Source organism: Sminthopsis crassicaudata, chromosome 5 (assembly GCF_048593235.1).
Source record: "Sminthopsis crassicaudata isolate SCR6 chromosome 5, ASM4859323v1, whole genome shotgun sequence".
Taxonomy (NCBI): Eukaryota; Metazoa; Chordata; class Mammalia; order Dasyuromorphia; family Dasyuridae; genus Sminthopsis; species Sminthopsis crassicaudata.
Genome location: NC_133621.1, coordinates 19,896,114 through 19,913,411, shown reverse-complemented (window position 1 = coordinate 19,913,411; position 17,298 = coordinate 19,896,114). Strand labels below are relative to the sequence as shown.

Below are 17,298 nucleotides of genomic sequence, written 5' to 3'. Positions count from 1 at the left end.
TTGAACCGGTGTTGCTCACTGGACAGTCTTTCATTTCTTCAGGCCGTTGTCCATAATTTTCCCGTGTGTCCTCACCACATCTCACCCCTCCATCAGGTCACACCTTAAGGCCTTTTTGAAAGCTTTCTCCTTGTTTCCATTGGTCTTCTGCCTCTGAGCTTGGACTCAGCTGAGCCTTTTGCCAGGCAAAGCCAGAAACAGTGTCCCCCACTTCTCTTCTTTGTAGTTGCTTTTCTAGAGGAACTTTGATTTTTGGTGGCTCGTCCATTTGAATTTACTAAAGAGTAGAAAATACTGAATTGTACCAGGCTGTCTTCCCATTTTTGTCAAAAAAGATAAGAAAAGAAATCCTGCTGCCGATAATTAGTGATTTGGGTCATCAAACACCACACTACTCATTTCTTGCTTTTCCAGAGTATTATAAGGAGCACTTGATTCAAAGCAAGTGGTTAAATTTATTGACTTAGTAAGTCTTACAACTTTTTACATCTTTGAATGTGCAATATTTACTACTTTTGCTATAGTCAGTTTTTGTGATTTAGGCCATAAGTTTTCCACGGGCTTGATATTAAATGAATTCCCAGACTGTCAAAGTATTATTGATCTTTTGGATCTGTTACTACCTGTATGATCATGGCCAAGTCACTTACAGTCACTTAACCTCTGCCTCAGTTTTCTCAACTATAAATTGAGGATAACAGTGCCTATCTCACCCAGTTATTGTGAGGATCAATTAAGATAATATTTGAAAGTTGTGCCTGGTGCCTGGTACAGTGCCTGGTACACAGTGGACTCTCTTTATAAAGACTTATTCCCTTCCCTTCTAATCTAGGCATTCTGCTTCACAGAATATCAGTATTAATGTGTTTATCAGAGTTTGTCATTGGGAGTGAGATTTCTGGCTTACTCGAAATGAAAGATCCCTAAAATATTTTTTGAGAAAGGGATGGTTTACTTTTTGATAGTGTCACACTCTTAGGGTTTTAGTTTAGTTTTAAATGAAAACAGTGGATTTAACCAAAGGTTGAAAAAATAAAACTTTTTCCAACCTTCAGTTCTCTAAGTCTTGCTGGTGATAGGATCTGTTAGCAGCTTTTTTCCTCCCTGAAGCTGGCCTTACTTACTCTTCTCCCCCAAAAGCCTACAGCCTCCTATTAGAAGAGTCAGTAATGAGCCCTGCAGGGTCAGAATCGTTTTCTGAGCAGGTCATTAAGACGACTTGACTAAAGGACTCGGTCAGTTCTAGTTCTGTGTTTTCTACCACATTTAACTCCTAACTTGTGAATGATCCTGGACACACTTGGCCACTCCCATGCCAGCAAACCACTGTAGTATCTTTCACGGTCATTGAAATGGACTTCTTAAGAGCTATCACTTAGTTAGTTCCTTCATTCTTAAAAGCCACTGACTGGAAAGCACATTAAGTGAGCATTGAAGCACATTTGTGGGACACAGTATCCTGCACTAATGGTGAGAAAGTCGGCTCAATTTAGTTTTGTCTCGTCAAGATCCAAAGTTCTGAGGCTACCTCAAGGCAGTGCCCAAGCCTGACATTGCTATCACAAAAAGAAACTGTAATACTTTTGTCTCCAAGGACACATACACTGTGGTAGTCTGTTCTACGTGTGCATGTGTATATGTATGTGTCTCTGTCATACAGTTTGAAACCTACTAATACTAGCATTTTCTTGTTATTTCCTTTGAGATCATAGATGTTTTTAAAAATTCTTTCAAAATGTAACTTAATAAAATATGCTCTTGATAAGCTCATTGGCATAACACTAAATAACTAAAATGAATTTAGTTAGTGTTTTTATGTGGTCATGGCCTAATCATAAACAGTGGCTAATTCTTGTATAGAATGTATTCTTATAAATCATTCATTCATTCATAGTAGATTAACACTGACATAATATATTCATTTTAATGAATGGTGGTTTTTTTTTTACTAGTATTACATGTAAATACTAGTGATTATTCATATTTATTACATATCAAGCTGTTATTGATCATTTTATTCAGTTTCTTTGCAGATTCACTGGGGTTTTCTAAATATACCATGTTATGTGCAAGTAAGAGTCTCTGCCAATATGTAAACTTACATTTTTTTCCTTATTATTGTCATTCTCATTTCTCAATGGTATCTAATTATACTTTATCACTTAAATGCCTTGTCTGCTCTGCAAAGACAAATTAAATTCCATTTACAGCAACCATTTTGGCAGTAAGGTACTCCAAATAATATTGTTGAAGGAAATGGTATAGGGAAGACATTAGCTTCTCTGAAGCCTGAATGTGCAGGGAGGGGAAAGGAAGAGCACAATGCATGAGTAAATATAGTTTATATTTCAAACTGGAATAGATAAAAATAAACTAAATTCCTCCTTAATCCTTTTCCGGTTTTTGATTATTTATACTGCTGTTAGCATTTACATACAGCCTACTATGCAAATGTTAGGTTCTTTAGATTTCTAGTGAAATCCTTTTTTAGGAGCAAGGATTTAAGATATTTCTGTTCTTTAAATATTGTTGACCGGGTAGTAAGCTGAGTTTTTCTGATAAAAACATCTCTTTAAAATGCTATTAGTTTAAGACTTTTTCAAATGAACTAGAAAGTCCAAGATAAATCATTGACACAGAAAATGTCCTCATTAGCCTGAAATGGCTTGTAGCTGGGTCTTTCACTATTAGTTTGTCCTTCTTCAAATTGTAAATATTCCAAACATGTGAAACAAATAGAATTTTTGCAACTCTATTAATTGACAAAGTTTAGCTACTTAAATATTTAACATGCAGTAGTAAAGATTACTAAGTCAGAATGGATGATGAATACAAAAAGAATAAAGTGAGTTTCAAGTGATTTAACTGCCTGTAATTCCAACTTTCATTTTAGTACTTGATGTGTCTGTTAGAAATTAGAAAATTGTATTATTCTTTTCTCAATACTCCAATTAAATTTGAATTGACGCTTCCTAAGAAAATTCATGGGCACTAATCTCTCAGTAATAATGTTATATTTTAAACTCAGAGGAACACTTATTAACATGTCATTTTTCTAAACCTCTCTAATTCAATAGTTTTTAACTTCAAAATACAGGGCATGAAGATTACTTCGTTTTTCAAATTCATTGCTCTCTAGCTTTTCCTATTTGCCATATCAGTGTTCGTTACCCAGAGGTTATCCATTACCTTCCACTCATTCTTCTCAGTTCTAACTAAAAATGTGAATTTAGACAAAGAAGTACTAAAAATATTTATTCTTTTAGATATATTTTCCTACTCTACAAAATATAGCTAAAGATATATGATTGCATATTTCTTGGAATGTAAAGCTATGAAGTAACTTGTGTTCATGAAGCCAAGTTGGGTGTTATTAGTACTTGACAGGCTTGTAGTCTATTTTATAATGTTCTTGATTTGTATCGTGTGTAATTTACCTTCTTAGAACTTTGCTAAAGAGAACCACTTTTAACCTAAAGTGTACCCAAATCTCATATAATAAAATATAAATAAAATCCTGATGTTCTGGGATCCCCAAAGTCCCTCAAAACTAAGTACAGGTGAAAGGGTGAAGCTTCTTTTTCCCCTAAAATCAACCCTGTGAAACTTGAAAATGGAAACTAACACTGGATTAGGAAAACAGTGGAACTGGCTGAAGAAGACACCAATGGGCAGGTGGGCAGGAGAGCCAGCTTAGGCATTGACAGCCTTTTCTTCTTCTTGAGCACATCTTGGTCCCTCATCACTTCTGGCATTTTCACCCTGAAATTCTTCCTCTTTGTCTCTTCTTACTTGAGGAGCCACAGGAACCACTTTGTCTAGTTCCTTGTTCTTATTATGGATGGTGGGATACACCACAACCTTTCTTGTACTTAGACTTCCCAGGAACTTGTGAATTACTTTTTCTGGTTTGAATTTCAGTGAGTCAGTCTTCCAAATTTCATAAAAGTTATATAATTTGTAAATGATATATTAATATCCCATTATAATCTTTATTAAAATAATTATTCATTATAGTTTCCTGTTTGTTGAAATTTAATTTATAGATTACATACAGGTAAAATCTCATAAGAGCTTTTGCCCCCTTGTTAAGTTGTTGTAAAATTCTGTTAGAGTAAACTCATTTCTAGAAATTGAATTCACTAATGTTGTGCTGTAATAAATTACAAGCCTGAGCAATCTAGAAAAGTTCAGAAAGACTTGCATGATTTGGTGGGGAGAGTAAACAGAATCAGGATGGTATTTAAAGTGATAGTTTTCAAAAGTTGAATGATTCCCGCAATCACAAGTGCGGCCTGGTCATCAATGCTTGCTGGAGCAGATGGCCCCCTCAGAAGCATCCTCAGATGTGTTTGCATAGATGCTGTCTTGAAACACCAATGGCTATTGCAGAGCCTGAGGAGCTGGAGAAACAAGACCCTTCCTCCACATCAGACCAGCAGAGAGCTCGATTCTTGGCATCTCCAATTCAAATTTTTAAAAGTTGTTAGAATAGAGCCAGGGAAAGGAGGAGACCATGGTATACTAGATGATGATCTGGGAGAGATGTTGGAGACCTGCTAGTCCAAGCCTGTCATTTTATAGAGGAGGAATCCATCTGAGAAATGGAATGGCTGGACCCAAGGGACCCTGTGTGACAGCCTTATGCTAAGCTCTTCACAAATATTGTTACATTTGATCCTCACAACACCCCTGGGAGTAAGTGCTGTTATTATCCTCATTTTACAGTTCAGGAAATGGAGGCAGACAGGTTTGTCTGGGCTTACACAGCTAGTAACTGGGCCAGATGAACTCAGGTCTTCGGGATTTCAGGCATGGTTCTTGCAGACCATAGTCAAAGTCTAAGGTATAATTGCTCCTTTATGAACAGCTCTGGCAGCAGCATCCCTGAGTGACTCCCTTTTCTGCTGCTCAGGCCTGACCCAGCAGCCTTAGCCTCCTCAGACCAGGGCATTCAGGTCTGGCTATTCTGCTCCTGAGCTTACAAAGGAAGAGTGGGTCATCCCCCAACTACCCCCCCTATTATTATTATTATTATTATTATTATTATTATTATTATTATTATTATTATTATTATTATTATTATTATTATTATTATTAAGTTTTTCCATCCACTTAAAACCACTTCTCTTCTTCGGTGGAATCAGTCCTGGCATGTTAGGGGAAAAAAAACAAACCTTCATCTTTGAGTTAAAAGATTGGCCACTTCCCCCTTTGTAAAATGGGGAAAATATTTGAATTGCTTTGTAAATTTTAAAGCTCTCTTTGTAGGTATATTATTTTGTGGTGAAAACAGTTTGTTTTGTGCCTATTTTTCCTTAAGACATTTGAGTCTGTTTGATCCTACTTTGACTTTAAAACCTTTGTGTTCCCCTTCATTTACACCCTGTGGGGCCAGCTAGGGGTGGAGGGAAGGCATTTGTCCCATTGAACCTGCTGAGGGGCAGGTCATTATCTCTTGATTCAGTAGTTTAGTAAGGTATTTTTTCTTTTCAACAAATTAATTTTCAGCCAAACAGTCCCTGGGGTTTGTGACCATGGAATCTTGGCTATTCACAGTGAACATTCTGTGGGTAGAGTCAGAACCTATGGTCATTTTACTGGAGCTTTATAGTTGGTCCCTGGACACCTTGATCTATTTGATGTGCACGGTGTCCTGTTGTTTGTCACTGGTCTAGTCAGCCTGAGGGCCACCATTTTGATGCTTCTAGAGGAGATGTAGCTTCACTTCATTTAGCAAACAGGACTTGGCTGTGGGTAGTACAAGGACCAGCCTCCCGATGTACTGCTCCAGAATAAGCCAAATTGGCACCTTTCATCAGGAGGCCTTGGCTTGGGAGCCTTTTCCATTTTGGTAAAGACTGGCCAAAAACTTGGTCTCTGATGACAACTTTAGGGACTCGGTCTTCTCCATAGGGGGTGAGTCATGACACTAGAGCTTTCATAGAAATGGAGCTTATAGGCCTGATGACAGTCCCCTTCATTATCCCCCAACAAGTGGTCACTTGGCCTTTTGGAGAAGACCTCTGTTGAGAGGGGAACTTGCTAGTTTCCAGTGCAGCCCAGGTCCTTTTTGTCTAGTATCTGTAGGGAAATTTCCCCATATTTTAATTAGTCATCCTGTGTCCAACCAGAATAAGCCACCACAGGCCCATGGGAGCAGATTTGAAACATCATCTCGGCCAAATTGCTTGTTTTACCAATGAGGCTGAGTTCTGGAGAGGTCATAGGACCTCTCTGTTAAGGTCACACATAGTTCCCAATACAAGGATTGAAACCCGGGTTCCCACCTCCAAAACTAGCTCTCATTCCACTATTGGATTCTTTTCTTCTTTCCACAATAGCATTTAATCGCTGTCCTCCCACGTCCTGCCAGGCTTCTCTCAGGCCAAAGAGCCTCCATTTCTTCAACTGTAGATTTGCTGGAAGTATCTTATAGTTAATTTTAATGGGATTTTACTCACACCTGTTTCCAAGTGGCAACTTATTTTATGATCATGTTGATGGAAAACCTTTACAAATGGATGTTATGTAGTAACTGAAAGCCTTTAGTCTCAAATATCTGTTTGCTGGAAATAGCGTAAGTAAGACTTGTACAGATAACAGTAAGCATTACTATGGAGGTGATTGTTTTGATTGGGGGGAGGTTGAGATAAAAGAATTTTATTTGAAATTCCATTGACAGTATGAAAAAATGTTGTTGCTTGCAACTAGTATTAATATAGAAGTATTAATCATATGTTTTGTCTGCCACACTCAAGAGTTGACTATATAGTCAGTCTCTATTTTCTCTAAAGTTTGTCATTCTCTTGTGGTGTCATCACTTCTATAACAAATTTGATCTTGAAACCTAGAAAATAATCTTTTGTGTTGCTGAAGAATCACATTGATGCTACAGTTAGTGAGTTCTGGATGTGTGTTGATAATGGATGTAGATACACACCCCCCACACACATAAAATGTTGTTCTATATATGGTCCTTGAAGGGTAGCAAAGTGGCTCAGTGGATAGAGTGTGAGTGGAGTCAGGAGGATCTGATTTTGACTTGCCTAAGACAATAGCTGGGTGACCTTAGACAAGACTCTTCACCTTGTTTGCCTCAGTTTCTTCATCATCAAATGAGCTGGAGTTGGCAAGCCCCTCCAGGATCTGTGCCAAGAAAATTCCCCTTAGGGTCACAGAGAGATGGACACAGCTGAACAACCACCACACAAAGTCCTTGGAAGTCAGGGTTATCTCGTCCCGGCTCATGGCCTCTGCTCCATATGGCCGGTGCTGAGAAAGGGCACGACATGCGTGTGTACGATGTGTGATATGTCTGAGGGATGGAAAGAGGAAAGTCTGGTTTCTTGATGGACTTTCCAGGTTTGTTTTCATGTAATGTTCATGTAGAAAGTGTTTCTATAGTTCCCAAATTGATTGAAGATAGTAATTAGCAAAGTGAAGTCCTCGGGGGGGGGGGGGGAAGCTTTTTTGAAATATCAAGATCAATATGTCAAAATGTCATGAAGAAAATTGCTCTGTGGTTGCTTGTACATTGCACACATCTGCGTATTGAGGTGTACCTTCCAGTGTGTGCTCCTGGGCCATTGCCATGCTGGGCAGCCCATGTCCTGCACAGTGAAAGGCTGGCACTTCTTTTCATCCATGAGAATGGGGGGAATTTCCATTGACAACTATCCCTGCTTTGTTTGAATGTAGAAATTGTGGTGTTCTTTTTATTTGTGTCTTTTGATATTTTAACCTTAGCAGGTCCTTCATAAATTTTGTTGAATTATTCTTCTCTCCTTGTATTCTGGTTTGAATTAATTGTTATTTGTTTGTTTTAGGTGAAATCTGTAAAAACTGGGTCAGTCTCTTGGACAATTTGCTGCTGCTTATCCTACTTCTATATGGTAAGACATTATTTGAATTTAAATATGGTCTTCTAATCTTTTAGCAAAGAATCAGATATGTTCTTTTATTTAATGACGTTTTACTGGTGTCTTGAACTTTTATTTAAAAAGAATTGTTAGATTTGTTCACTTCTTTCATGTGAAATTTTTTCCTAAATAGCCTGTAAAGATAAAGGTTTTATCGTTAGCATATTTAGGCAACTGGTATATCAAGTAAATACTTGGTTCCTTAACTAGTCATTGTACTTGATCGTGGGCTGTGGACAATACAGCTCTCAGCTCAGAGGGCACCAAGAAAGAAAAGGGAAACAAAGTGGTTTCTATGTATCCATTAAAGCATAAAGAAAGTAAATATCAAGTGTTGATGAACAAGTGGAACTTATACCGTTGCCTCAAAGACCTCCAACACAAGGACTTCAGGGAACCCTCTGTCTTGCACAGGGATAGCTTTCTTGGGAACTCTGCAGAGATGGGGGATTTTTGAATAAAAAGTAATTGACCATGGCAGCAGAAATGTAAACTGTTCCTCTTAGAAGAGAATGTGAAAGAGCATGAAGACACACAGGTCCTAGCACCCATTAGGTTGTGGGGAGAAGAATCATCCTTATTTGGGTGTGAAGAGTCTGGAGGGGCCTAAAAGAATTCTAAGCTATAGTAGGAGAGTAAGGATTAAGGATGGGGTAGAGGTAGAAAAGTGCAAGAAGGGCCTGGAGCATGAGGGCAGAGGGTAGCTAGGAGAGGGGTTTCTGGGCTCTTGTTAAGAGAAAGCTGCTGCTCGTGCTGTTGGGATGCTCACTAGGGAGGCAGTCTATGGGGACTCAGATGGAGATGGAAAAGTGAGACATCCTTCATATTAGGGGGACATAAGGTCAGAAATCTCAAGGCGTGTCAAACCCAGCGGCTGCTACTCCCCTTTGGGCACTTGCCATCTTGGCCAAGGATACTTCCAGAAGAAATAGAGCAACTCCCTAAACATCCTTAGGTCTTCGAAAATATACTTTTGGTTTTGAATATAGATGCCACCCAAAGCAGTTTGGACAAAAGAATAACTTGTTCAGAGGATATCTTTTTGTCTTATTTGGATTATTGAACCATAACTTAAGAGAAACAGTAATGAAGTTTACTTAATAAGAGTTGGTAAAGCTGGACTTCCCTGGAATCTTGGAAATCTGCCCCCAAAAGGATAAATGTAGGGGAAAGAGCTGGAAAAATACTTGAAGTACTTATCTCTCCTAGCTACCTAGCCAGGGAGCGATATACAAAGGCAAAAATTTTTATTGGATGAAGGGATTTTGGAGGACCTCTAGTCCTACCCATTTATTCATCTATTTATTTAAATTTGTAATGCCTTTTTATTTTTCAAAATACATGCAGAGATAAGTTTTCAGCATTCAACTCTGCAAAACCTTGTGTTCCAAATTTTTCTCCCTCCTCCCCCCTCCCCTTGACAGCAAGTAATCCAATATAGATTAAATGTGTAATTCTTCTAAACATACTTCCACATTTATCATACTGCATAAGAAAAATCAGATCAAAAGGGGAAAAATTAGAAAACAGCAAGCAAACAACAATAGCAAAAAAGGTGAAGATACCATGCTGTGATCACATTCAGTCTCCATAGTCCCCTCTGAGGAGGCAGATGACATTTTTCTATCACAAGTCTATTGGAATTGGCCAGAATCACCTCACTGTTAAAAAGAGCCACGTACATCAGAATTGATCATCACATAATATTCTTGTTCCTGTACACAATGATCTGGTTTAGCTCACTTCACCTAGCATCCGTTCAAGTCTTTGCAGGCCTCTCTGAAATCCTCCTTACAGAACAATATTTTTTTTTCCCCCCTGAGGCTGGGGTTAAGTGACTTGCCCAGGGTCACACAGCTAGGAAGTGTGAAGTGTCTGAGATCACATTTGAATTCGGGTCCTCCTGAATTCAGGGCTGGTGCTCTCTCCACTGCACCTAGCTGCCCCAGAACAATAATATTACAAAACATTTATGTTCCATACCTGATTCAGCTATTCTCCAATTGATGGGCAGCCACCAGTTTCTGGCCACTACAAAAATGGCTGCCACAAACATTTTTGCACGTGTGGGTCCCTTTCCCTCCTTTAAGATTTCTTTGGGAGACAGGCCCAGTAATAACACTGCTGGCTCAAAAGGTATACACACTTTCATAGCCCTTTGGGCATAGTTTCAAATTGCTCTCCACAATCAAACCATTCATTTTATAGAAGAGAATACAGACCAGGAGGAGTTACAAGAGTAGTTTCCTGATCTACTCTTGGCCTATGCTATTCTAACATGTCTTATTTATATATTCAGCAATTTATTCCCTTTTTTTTTTTTTTCCCCCTCTCTGAGGCAGTTGGGGTTAAAATGACTTGCCCAGGAATATACAGCTAGGAAGTGTTAAGTGTCCAAGGTTGGATTCCAGGCCCTCTGGGTCCAGATGCCCCCATTCATCCACTTCTTGTGGCAGGCTTCCAGGAAGGATAATCATTCCTATCTTCAGGGAGCCCCCATAGTCCAGTGTGGGAGTGCGTGATGGAGGCAGGAAAAAAGTCAAGTCTCTGCTGAGTAAGGGGAAGGACACGGGCAGGAGTGTTGGTCTGGGCCTCCTGGAGGTGCTTGAGCCACTTCTTTACAGATCCTGTTGATGTGGTGTGGGGGAAGGCAGGAGAGGCCCCAGTGGACATGAAGAAGTATGAGAGGATTGTGGGGGGGCTTAAAAGCCAAAGAGAGAGAGCTCTGTCACATGTCCTAGAGGCAGGTAGGAAGACTCCCTTGGGCAGCTCTGAGGAGGGTTGAAGCCAGAGGTGCACCGGGGAAACCCCTCAGGAAGGGGCCATGCCAGCACGGGCTCTCTGGTAGCAGCTAAGTGGGTGAGGATGGACACTCTGGGCTGTCTGGCAGTGAGGCAGTCTCCCATTGTGCCAATTGATCAAGCCAGGATTGTGTTTTGGGCAGTTCTCACTGTAACTTTTAAATAAAAGTTTTCTAAAAATGAGGTACTTGCATCCTGTGGTATATGTGATAAATTGTAACTTCCCATTTAGAGCATTGGGGGTTGGACAGCTTGAGGTTAAGTTGACCATTCTGTTTGTGAACAAACAATCTGTTGATTACGTGATATGTGAGATTAAGATTTCTTGGGGGAGTGCTTAGCCTGATTAAAACAATTCCAATTGGTCGTTATTCAGAGAGTTACAGGTTACTCTAATCTCTCTTTAAAGTAGTTTTAGAGAGACATCTCTCTGCTTGGCCAAACATCGTTTCTTTTCTTCTACCTATAAGAATGTAGTCAGATTGAAAATGCGTGGAGGATTCTTGTGGACTGCTCTGTCTCCCTGGCAGTCATGGTTGCAATGGTCAAGATCAGCCTTCAGTTCTTTTCCTGGGCAGTGGAGAAACACCTCTTTGGCAACAATAGATTGTGCTGGTCTTGGCACACTCTGCAGCCCTCTCAGTCCTCTTCTTGACCAAGTGCTTGGCAGATCACGGCATTCTAACACACTTGTATTCTTGGCAGTAATTTGCCATGAAATGAAAAGCAAATCAAGTAGTGTGTGTGTGTGTGTGTGTGTGTGTGTGTGTGTGTGTGTGTGTGTGTGTGTGTGTGTTTAAGCAACTCACATATGCTTTCATCTCAAGTAAAAATAATTGCTAGCTTTTTTTCTTGTTTCCCAATTTTTTGATCCATTCAAGTATACCTGAGCAAATCACCTGTGAATCATGATCTGAGTTTGCTAGTAACTGGGGAAAAAAAATGCCTTGGATTTGTGTTCTGGATGACCATATGAGCCTTAACAAAACTTATAGGTCATGAAAATAGGCTTCCTCCATGTGGAATATTCACATTTCAAGTATTTCAGAGTAATCTGTTTGTTACTTGGCTAGACCATCAGGAAGGTAACTAAGAATTTTCCAATGTGTTTATACTAGTCATCTCATTTTTACATGTTTTTCCTCCTAGGTCTCTGCTTGGGGCGGTTACGTGTTTATCATAAACCTTATTCCACTGCACGTGTTCGTATTATTGCTGATGCAGAGATATAGCAAGAGGGTCTACATAGGTGAGTGACACCTGCCTTTGGCAGCTAAGAATTATATTGTAAATGCTTTTTACTGAGGTCCTTTCAAGTTGCGTCTCACAGGTGATTTCTTACACCACTTACATTAAGAGAAAAGCCCAAACAATCAGATAGAAATCCTGTTTTAATTACTCCTATTTTTAAGTAGTTAATTTTGAGTTTGATTCTTATAGTCTGTCCTTTTAAATTTCTTTTCCCTCCTGAAAAGGACATGTAGTATAAAACTCATAAATATCTTTCAAATTAGGCATACTTTGACTCACTTATTTAAATGAAATGCAGTTATGGCATTTCATTTAGTTCAGGACCCACCTCCTCCTTCCCTTATTAGCCAGATGGCCATAGGTCAAGCACCCAGAACCTTAGTTTTTATACCTGTCGAATAGAGAAAGTATAGGATTATTTCACCAAAAGCACTCTGTAATCTGTAAAATATTCTATTTATTTTAGTTCTTGTTACTTTGGAGGGGAAAGGAGGTTAACTTTATATAATGATGATTTTCAAAAATAAAATAGATTCTGGTATTTTGAAAAGTTGCCCTTTGGGGACGTGTCCTGAGCCTTAGTTTATCCTAAAGAATCTTGTATAATGTAAAGAAGAGTTTTTTCCAAAATTGTTTTCATAATGCAGTGATTAAACTGAATGATTAATGAAAGCTGATTCACCCTCCAAGATTATTTTTCCCCCCACGATATAGCTGGGGTTTTGGCTGGTTAACTGTAAAAGAAAGCTTGTGCTCTGAATCCACTGCCTTAGTGTGAACTTTCATTGAGTTTGCAATCATGTTTGGGAACAGTGGCCCAAACATCACTCACCGTCAAAGCACCGCATTAGCTTTTGAGGAGTGTATTTTATTTGGGGTTGGGGGTGGAATGACACTGTGAAGTACACGCGCCACCCCAAAACAGAATGATTCAACGCCTCTCTTCCCATTTTAATTTTTGCCTTTTGTTTTCTTTTGACATCAGCCATTCCTGGATTTCCCTCCTCCTCACCCAACCTTAAGCAGAACCTGCCCACCATATCACCTGTGTTTAACAGGAGCAGTCTATAAGCTCATATGCCCCAAAATGATACATTTATTCATTTCTGGGGCTGAAATAGATCGTTAGAATTTTCTAACCTTTGACTTTAGTGGTTAAGTCTATATCATTATTGCTATTTGTATTATTTTCTTAGTGCTACCTTATTCTGCATTAGTTCATACAAGTGTTCCATTGTTTAAATTCAGGCCTACATGTCCTAAACAAGAAAATTGAGAATTATTTAGCAAATCCCTCTTTACCAAGCCACAAACCCCAGTCTTTAGAATATTAAATATATTGACTGTTGGGCTTTAATTTAGGAAATTTAAAAAATAAATGCTTTACTAGCAGTTTTTAAATGTTTTCAGAATATTAATTTACTATTTTTGTCTAGTGACTTGCTATTCTTCTGGAAACATGAAGGTCTCTCCATATTGATAGACTTGTAAATGAAGCTGGGAGCATAAAAGCGATGGTTTTTAACTGGACAGACAGCTCCCAGGGCTCCTTCCTCAGTGGCTGTTAGAGGTCTGAACTTACTTACCAGAGGTAGCAGCAGACCATCTCGGAGGTCACTTGTCAGCTCAGCTTGTAGAATTGAGAAGCCTTAGCAAAGAACCACCATGAAGAGGGGGGCAGACACGCATGAGGCTCTCCAAACTAAGGTGCTGTCGGGGCGGCTGGCCACTGCCTGATTCTGCTGGTCTTGGACTGGTGGTTAAGGGACGTTCCAGGCAGAGTGGCAATTTTGTCCAAGACAGAGTCACCCACCAGCTTTAATCCTTATACAGTCAGAATTTACTTATGGGAAGAAATGTAGCAAAAAATGTGAGCTGACCATTCGGCCCGGACCTGGTCCTCGAGGGAGCCGCTTGTCCGAGATTGTGGGGGGACCTCTGGACTGGAAGGCAGTCAGCTTTAGGGGCAACGTTTCATGTATTTGTGCTGGCTCTTCCTTGACCAGTGGCCTCCTCCCCCCTTTGTTGGAGTGACCAGCTGTACCCCTCACTTGGTGTGTTATGTATTAAACAGAGGGGTGTTGGGCACGTGCTGTGAGTGACACAGTGTGTCAGAGCATACAGGAGGCAGGCCCGCTCCAGGTCCTGCAGCCAAGAAGAGGACTCCCAATTTCTTGGTGCCAGGCCGCTCATCCTCAGTGTGGGCTTCTGCCCAAGTTGCCCACACTTAGTAAAGTCATTGGTCCAGAGCAGGAGTGGGAATCTTTTTGGGGGTTTGAACCCAACTGTCAACTGCTAGAACTGCAGCAGTGGGAAGTTGCTGTACCTGGCTCTTAGCTCACCAACAAAGCCACATGATTTCAGGGGCCGTAATTCCCCCCATCCCTGATCTGGAGCTGTAACGAAGGGAACGTGAGTCCGTCTCTGAACATTGTGCATGGCACGGTGTGGCAGGGCTGGGCCCCGGGTGCTCCTCTGGAGAGACCAGCCTGTGGACTCTGCTGGAAGAACAGGGGAGCAGAGGGATGCAGCTGCCACTGGCATACCTGACCCCCACCCCCCCTTCACCGACCTGTTCTGACCATCCCTAACCTGTCTGCTTCTCCTCTGTAACCGTCAGTGGGCTTCTGGCAGGCTGCTCTCTTGTCCTCTCCTTACTTACCTGGCTTTTGTGTGTCACTTCTGCCCCCCTAAGAGCTCCACCATTGGAGAACTTCTAGAATTTACAGGAGAGCCAAGCCTGCCACTTTCCCAGTTGGAGTTTTAGCCCTGTTGCAAGAATTGGGGGAAATGTAATTTTATTACTTAAAAGAAAAAACGTAGTGTTCGGGGAAGATTTCTCTGGAATCCTGAATTATGTCTTGCTGATTAAGATTAGAAGCCACCTACAAATAGGCTGGCTTTATTCCTGATTTATAATCCATTCAGTAAAGATTAAGGGCCTTTAGGCTAGGTGCTGGGGCCTCCCCAATCTTTGTATGTGGCCCCATGAGCCCCACTGTCCTGGGGTTTTCTTGGTAAAGATAGTGGCGCCTTTGCCCATTTCTTCTCTGATGAATGAACACACACAGGGTTGAGGGCCTTTCTCTGGATCTCTCAGCTGTACGTTTGAGGCTGGCTCTGAGCCTCATTCTGTGGAGCACACTCCTCAGAGCCCTTGGGCTTCTGTAGTGTACATTAGTACATATTTTTGTTTTCAGGAATTGTAGGCAATGTTGACATATAATTACTGTTTTTAAAAAAAATGTTCTGTAGGAGAAGAGCAAGTCCAAAAATCCCCAAGTTGTAGGGGATTGGCAGGTGACCCTGCAGTGTGGTCTTTGGGCTGTTGCTTGTACTTAGGTTTCCCCTTTTCCCCCATCAGTTCATCTGTGTGGAAGGGGCCTTTTCTGTAAGGAATCACATACTGACTTGAACCCCATATGTCATTCTTTGCAACTATTCCAAATTTGTAAAGGGATCATGTCAAAGGGAAAGATTTGTTCAGCATCATCTGCAGCCATTGTCCCAGATTTCAACCCTCCCCCCCCAAAAAAAAAAAAAAAAAAAAGATTTTGGGAATTCCAGGACCTCTGCCCTCACACGCAGAAAAAGTTGGAATTTTAGAAATAGCTTTTGTTTTTATATCACCATCACTTCCCCCCAATATCCCTCTTCCCCTCCATAGCCATCACATGATAAGATTTTTTTTTTTTTTTTTTTTTTTTTTTTTTTTTTTTTAAGACAAAACACAATCAGCCATCTGATCATCCATAGAAAGAGAGCCTTCCTCTGAGCCAGGGCCTCGGGCTCTGTGACCTGGAAGCCTTTGCTTCTGCTGCGGATCATCTGTCCACATCCGTGGTTGTCATCTCTGTTTCATTTTGCACCATTTCGTATCTTTGTCCAGAATTCTCTATCCTCCTCCTCCCCCCTCCTCACCACACCAGGATATTCCATCGACCTTCCTGAGACACCATGTGTTTAGCTGTTTCCTCAGTCATCAGGTCTCGACTGTGCGAAAAGTGCTGCCGTAAATATTACGTTGTGTGTGAGGACTTTCTTATTACCGGCCCCTTTGCATTGTGAGCCAGTAGTTGAGTCACTTGATTTGCCTAATTCCAGATTGCTTCCCCTAATGATTGTACACATCCCCTTCCACGTTGACTATTCTCACCTTTGGTTGTCTTTGACAAGTTACAAGCTGAGTGAAACTTCAGGGGTTTGATGTGTATGCCACAAATTATAATTGATTTGGAGCGTCTTTTCACACAGTTGTTGTTATTGTTTGTTCAGGTTGTTTGACCACTTCTCTGTTGGGCAAGGATAGTTTTTGGATAAGATTGTTTTTTACACATCACCAGCATGAGTCTCTCTTAATGGATTTCAGTGCAGAGTTTGTTTTGCAACAATTAAAATTGTAAAGATGAAATTCTTATAGCTCTTGTTTGCCTTTGTTAGCATGGACATTCAATATCCTTTGATAGCTAATTAGATAGATAGTTAAATGGTTATTATTTTTTGGAAATCATTAATCTTGTTTCATATAAAGCCTTAGCTTCTCACCCAACGTGCATAGAGGTTAGGTTTGAGGTGCATTGAAAGATAATTAACAGAATATCTTTCCTAAACAATTTTCTTCTTAAGGCAAAAAGTGTTTGGTCCTGGTTTGTTTGTTTTTGTTTTTGTTTTACTAGCCACACACCTGAGGGACTTGGCTCTAAAATTTCAGTCTTTGTGCAATTGAAGTGAGGAATGGACACCCAACTGTCTTGCACGTAGGATGATGCAGGCGGCTACTATGGAGGGCAGCTGCCCACCCGGCCTCAGCTTCGCCCAAGCTTCTGGGTTGGTGTTCGCTGGCCGGTTCAGTAAGAGCCAGCCCTTAGACAAAGACTTCCACTCCCAGACGTGTCCCCGTTGTGACTGTCACCTCTCTTCAGAAACTGCAATCAGCTAACCTCCCAAAGGCTGGACATTGTAATGCAGGCCCCCAGGAGAAGGGAAGCATCCTGAGGCAGCTTCAGTCTCTGGACTCTCCTATTATAATAATTTTCTACATTTTCAGGGATAATATCTCATTTTCCTTTATTGTTTTCTTTCAAACTCTGTCATTTCTAAACTGTCATCCAGCTTTTCCTCATTAGTCACTGAGAAAAGTCCAGGGTTAGCAGTAACTCTCCCTTTATTTCCGGAGAGAGATGGGAGAGCCGAGCACCTTGTCTTTACCTAGAATCTTGTTTACAGAGTGCTTTCCATGCATGCTCTGAATCCCCAGTGCTGTCTAGTTTTCTTGTAGATGAGAAATCTTTTCGCAGTCGTCATCATGAGCTGTGTCTCATTGG

General features: G+C 40.6%; 1 protein-coding gene across 3 annotated transcripts in view; it reads left to right on the top strand.

Annotated features, from left to right (window-relative positions):
- The window catches only part of STT3B (STT3 oligosaccharyltransferase complex catalytic subunit B), an 82,792-nt gene that overhangs the window by 43,956 nt on the left and 21,538 nt on the right, over positions 1–17,298 (top strand). For all 3 annotated transcript variants that reach the window (XM_074267277.1, XM_074267275.1, XM_074267276.1), the window contains exons 4-5: positions 7,830–7,895; positions 11,873–11,972. In XM_074267277.1, coding sequence (XP_074123378.1) covers positions 7,830–7,895; positions 11,873–11,972 — 166 coding nt within the window. The remainder of the gene's footprint in view (positions 1–7,829; positions 7,896–11,872; positions 11,973–17,298) is intronic.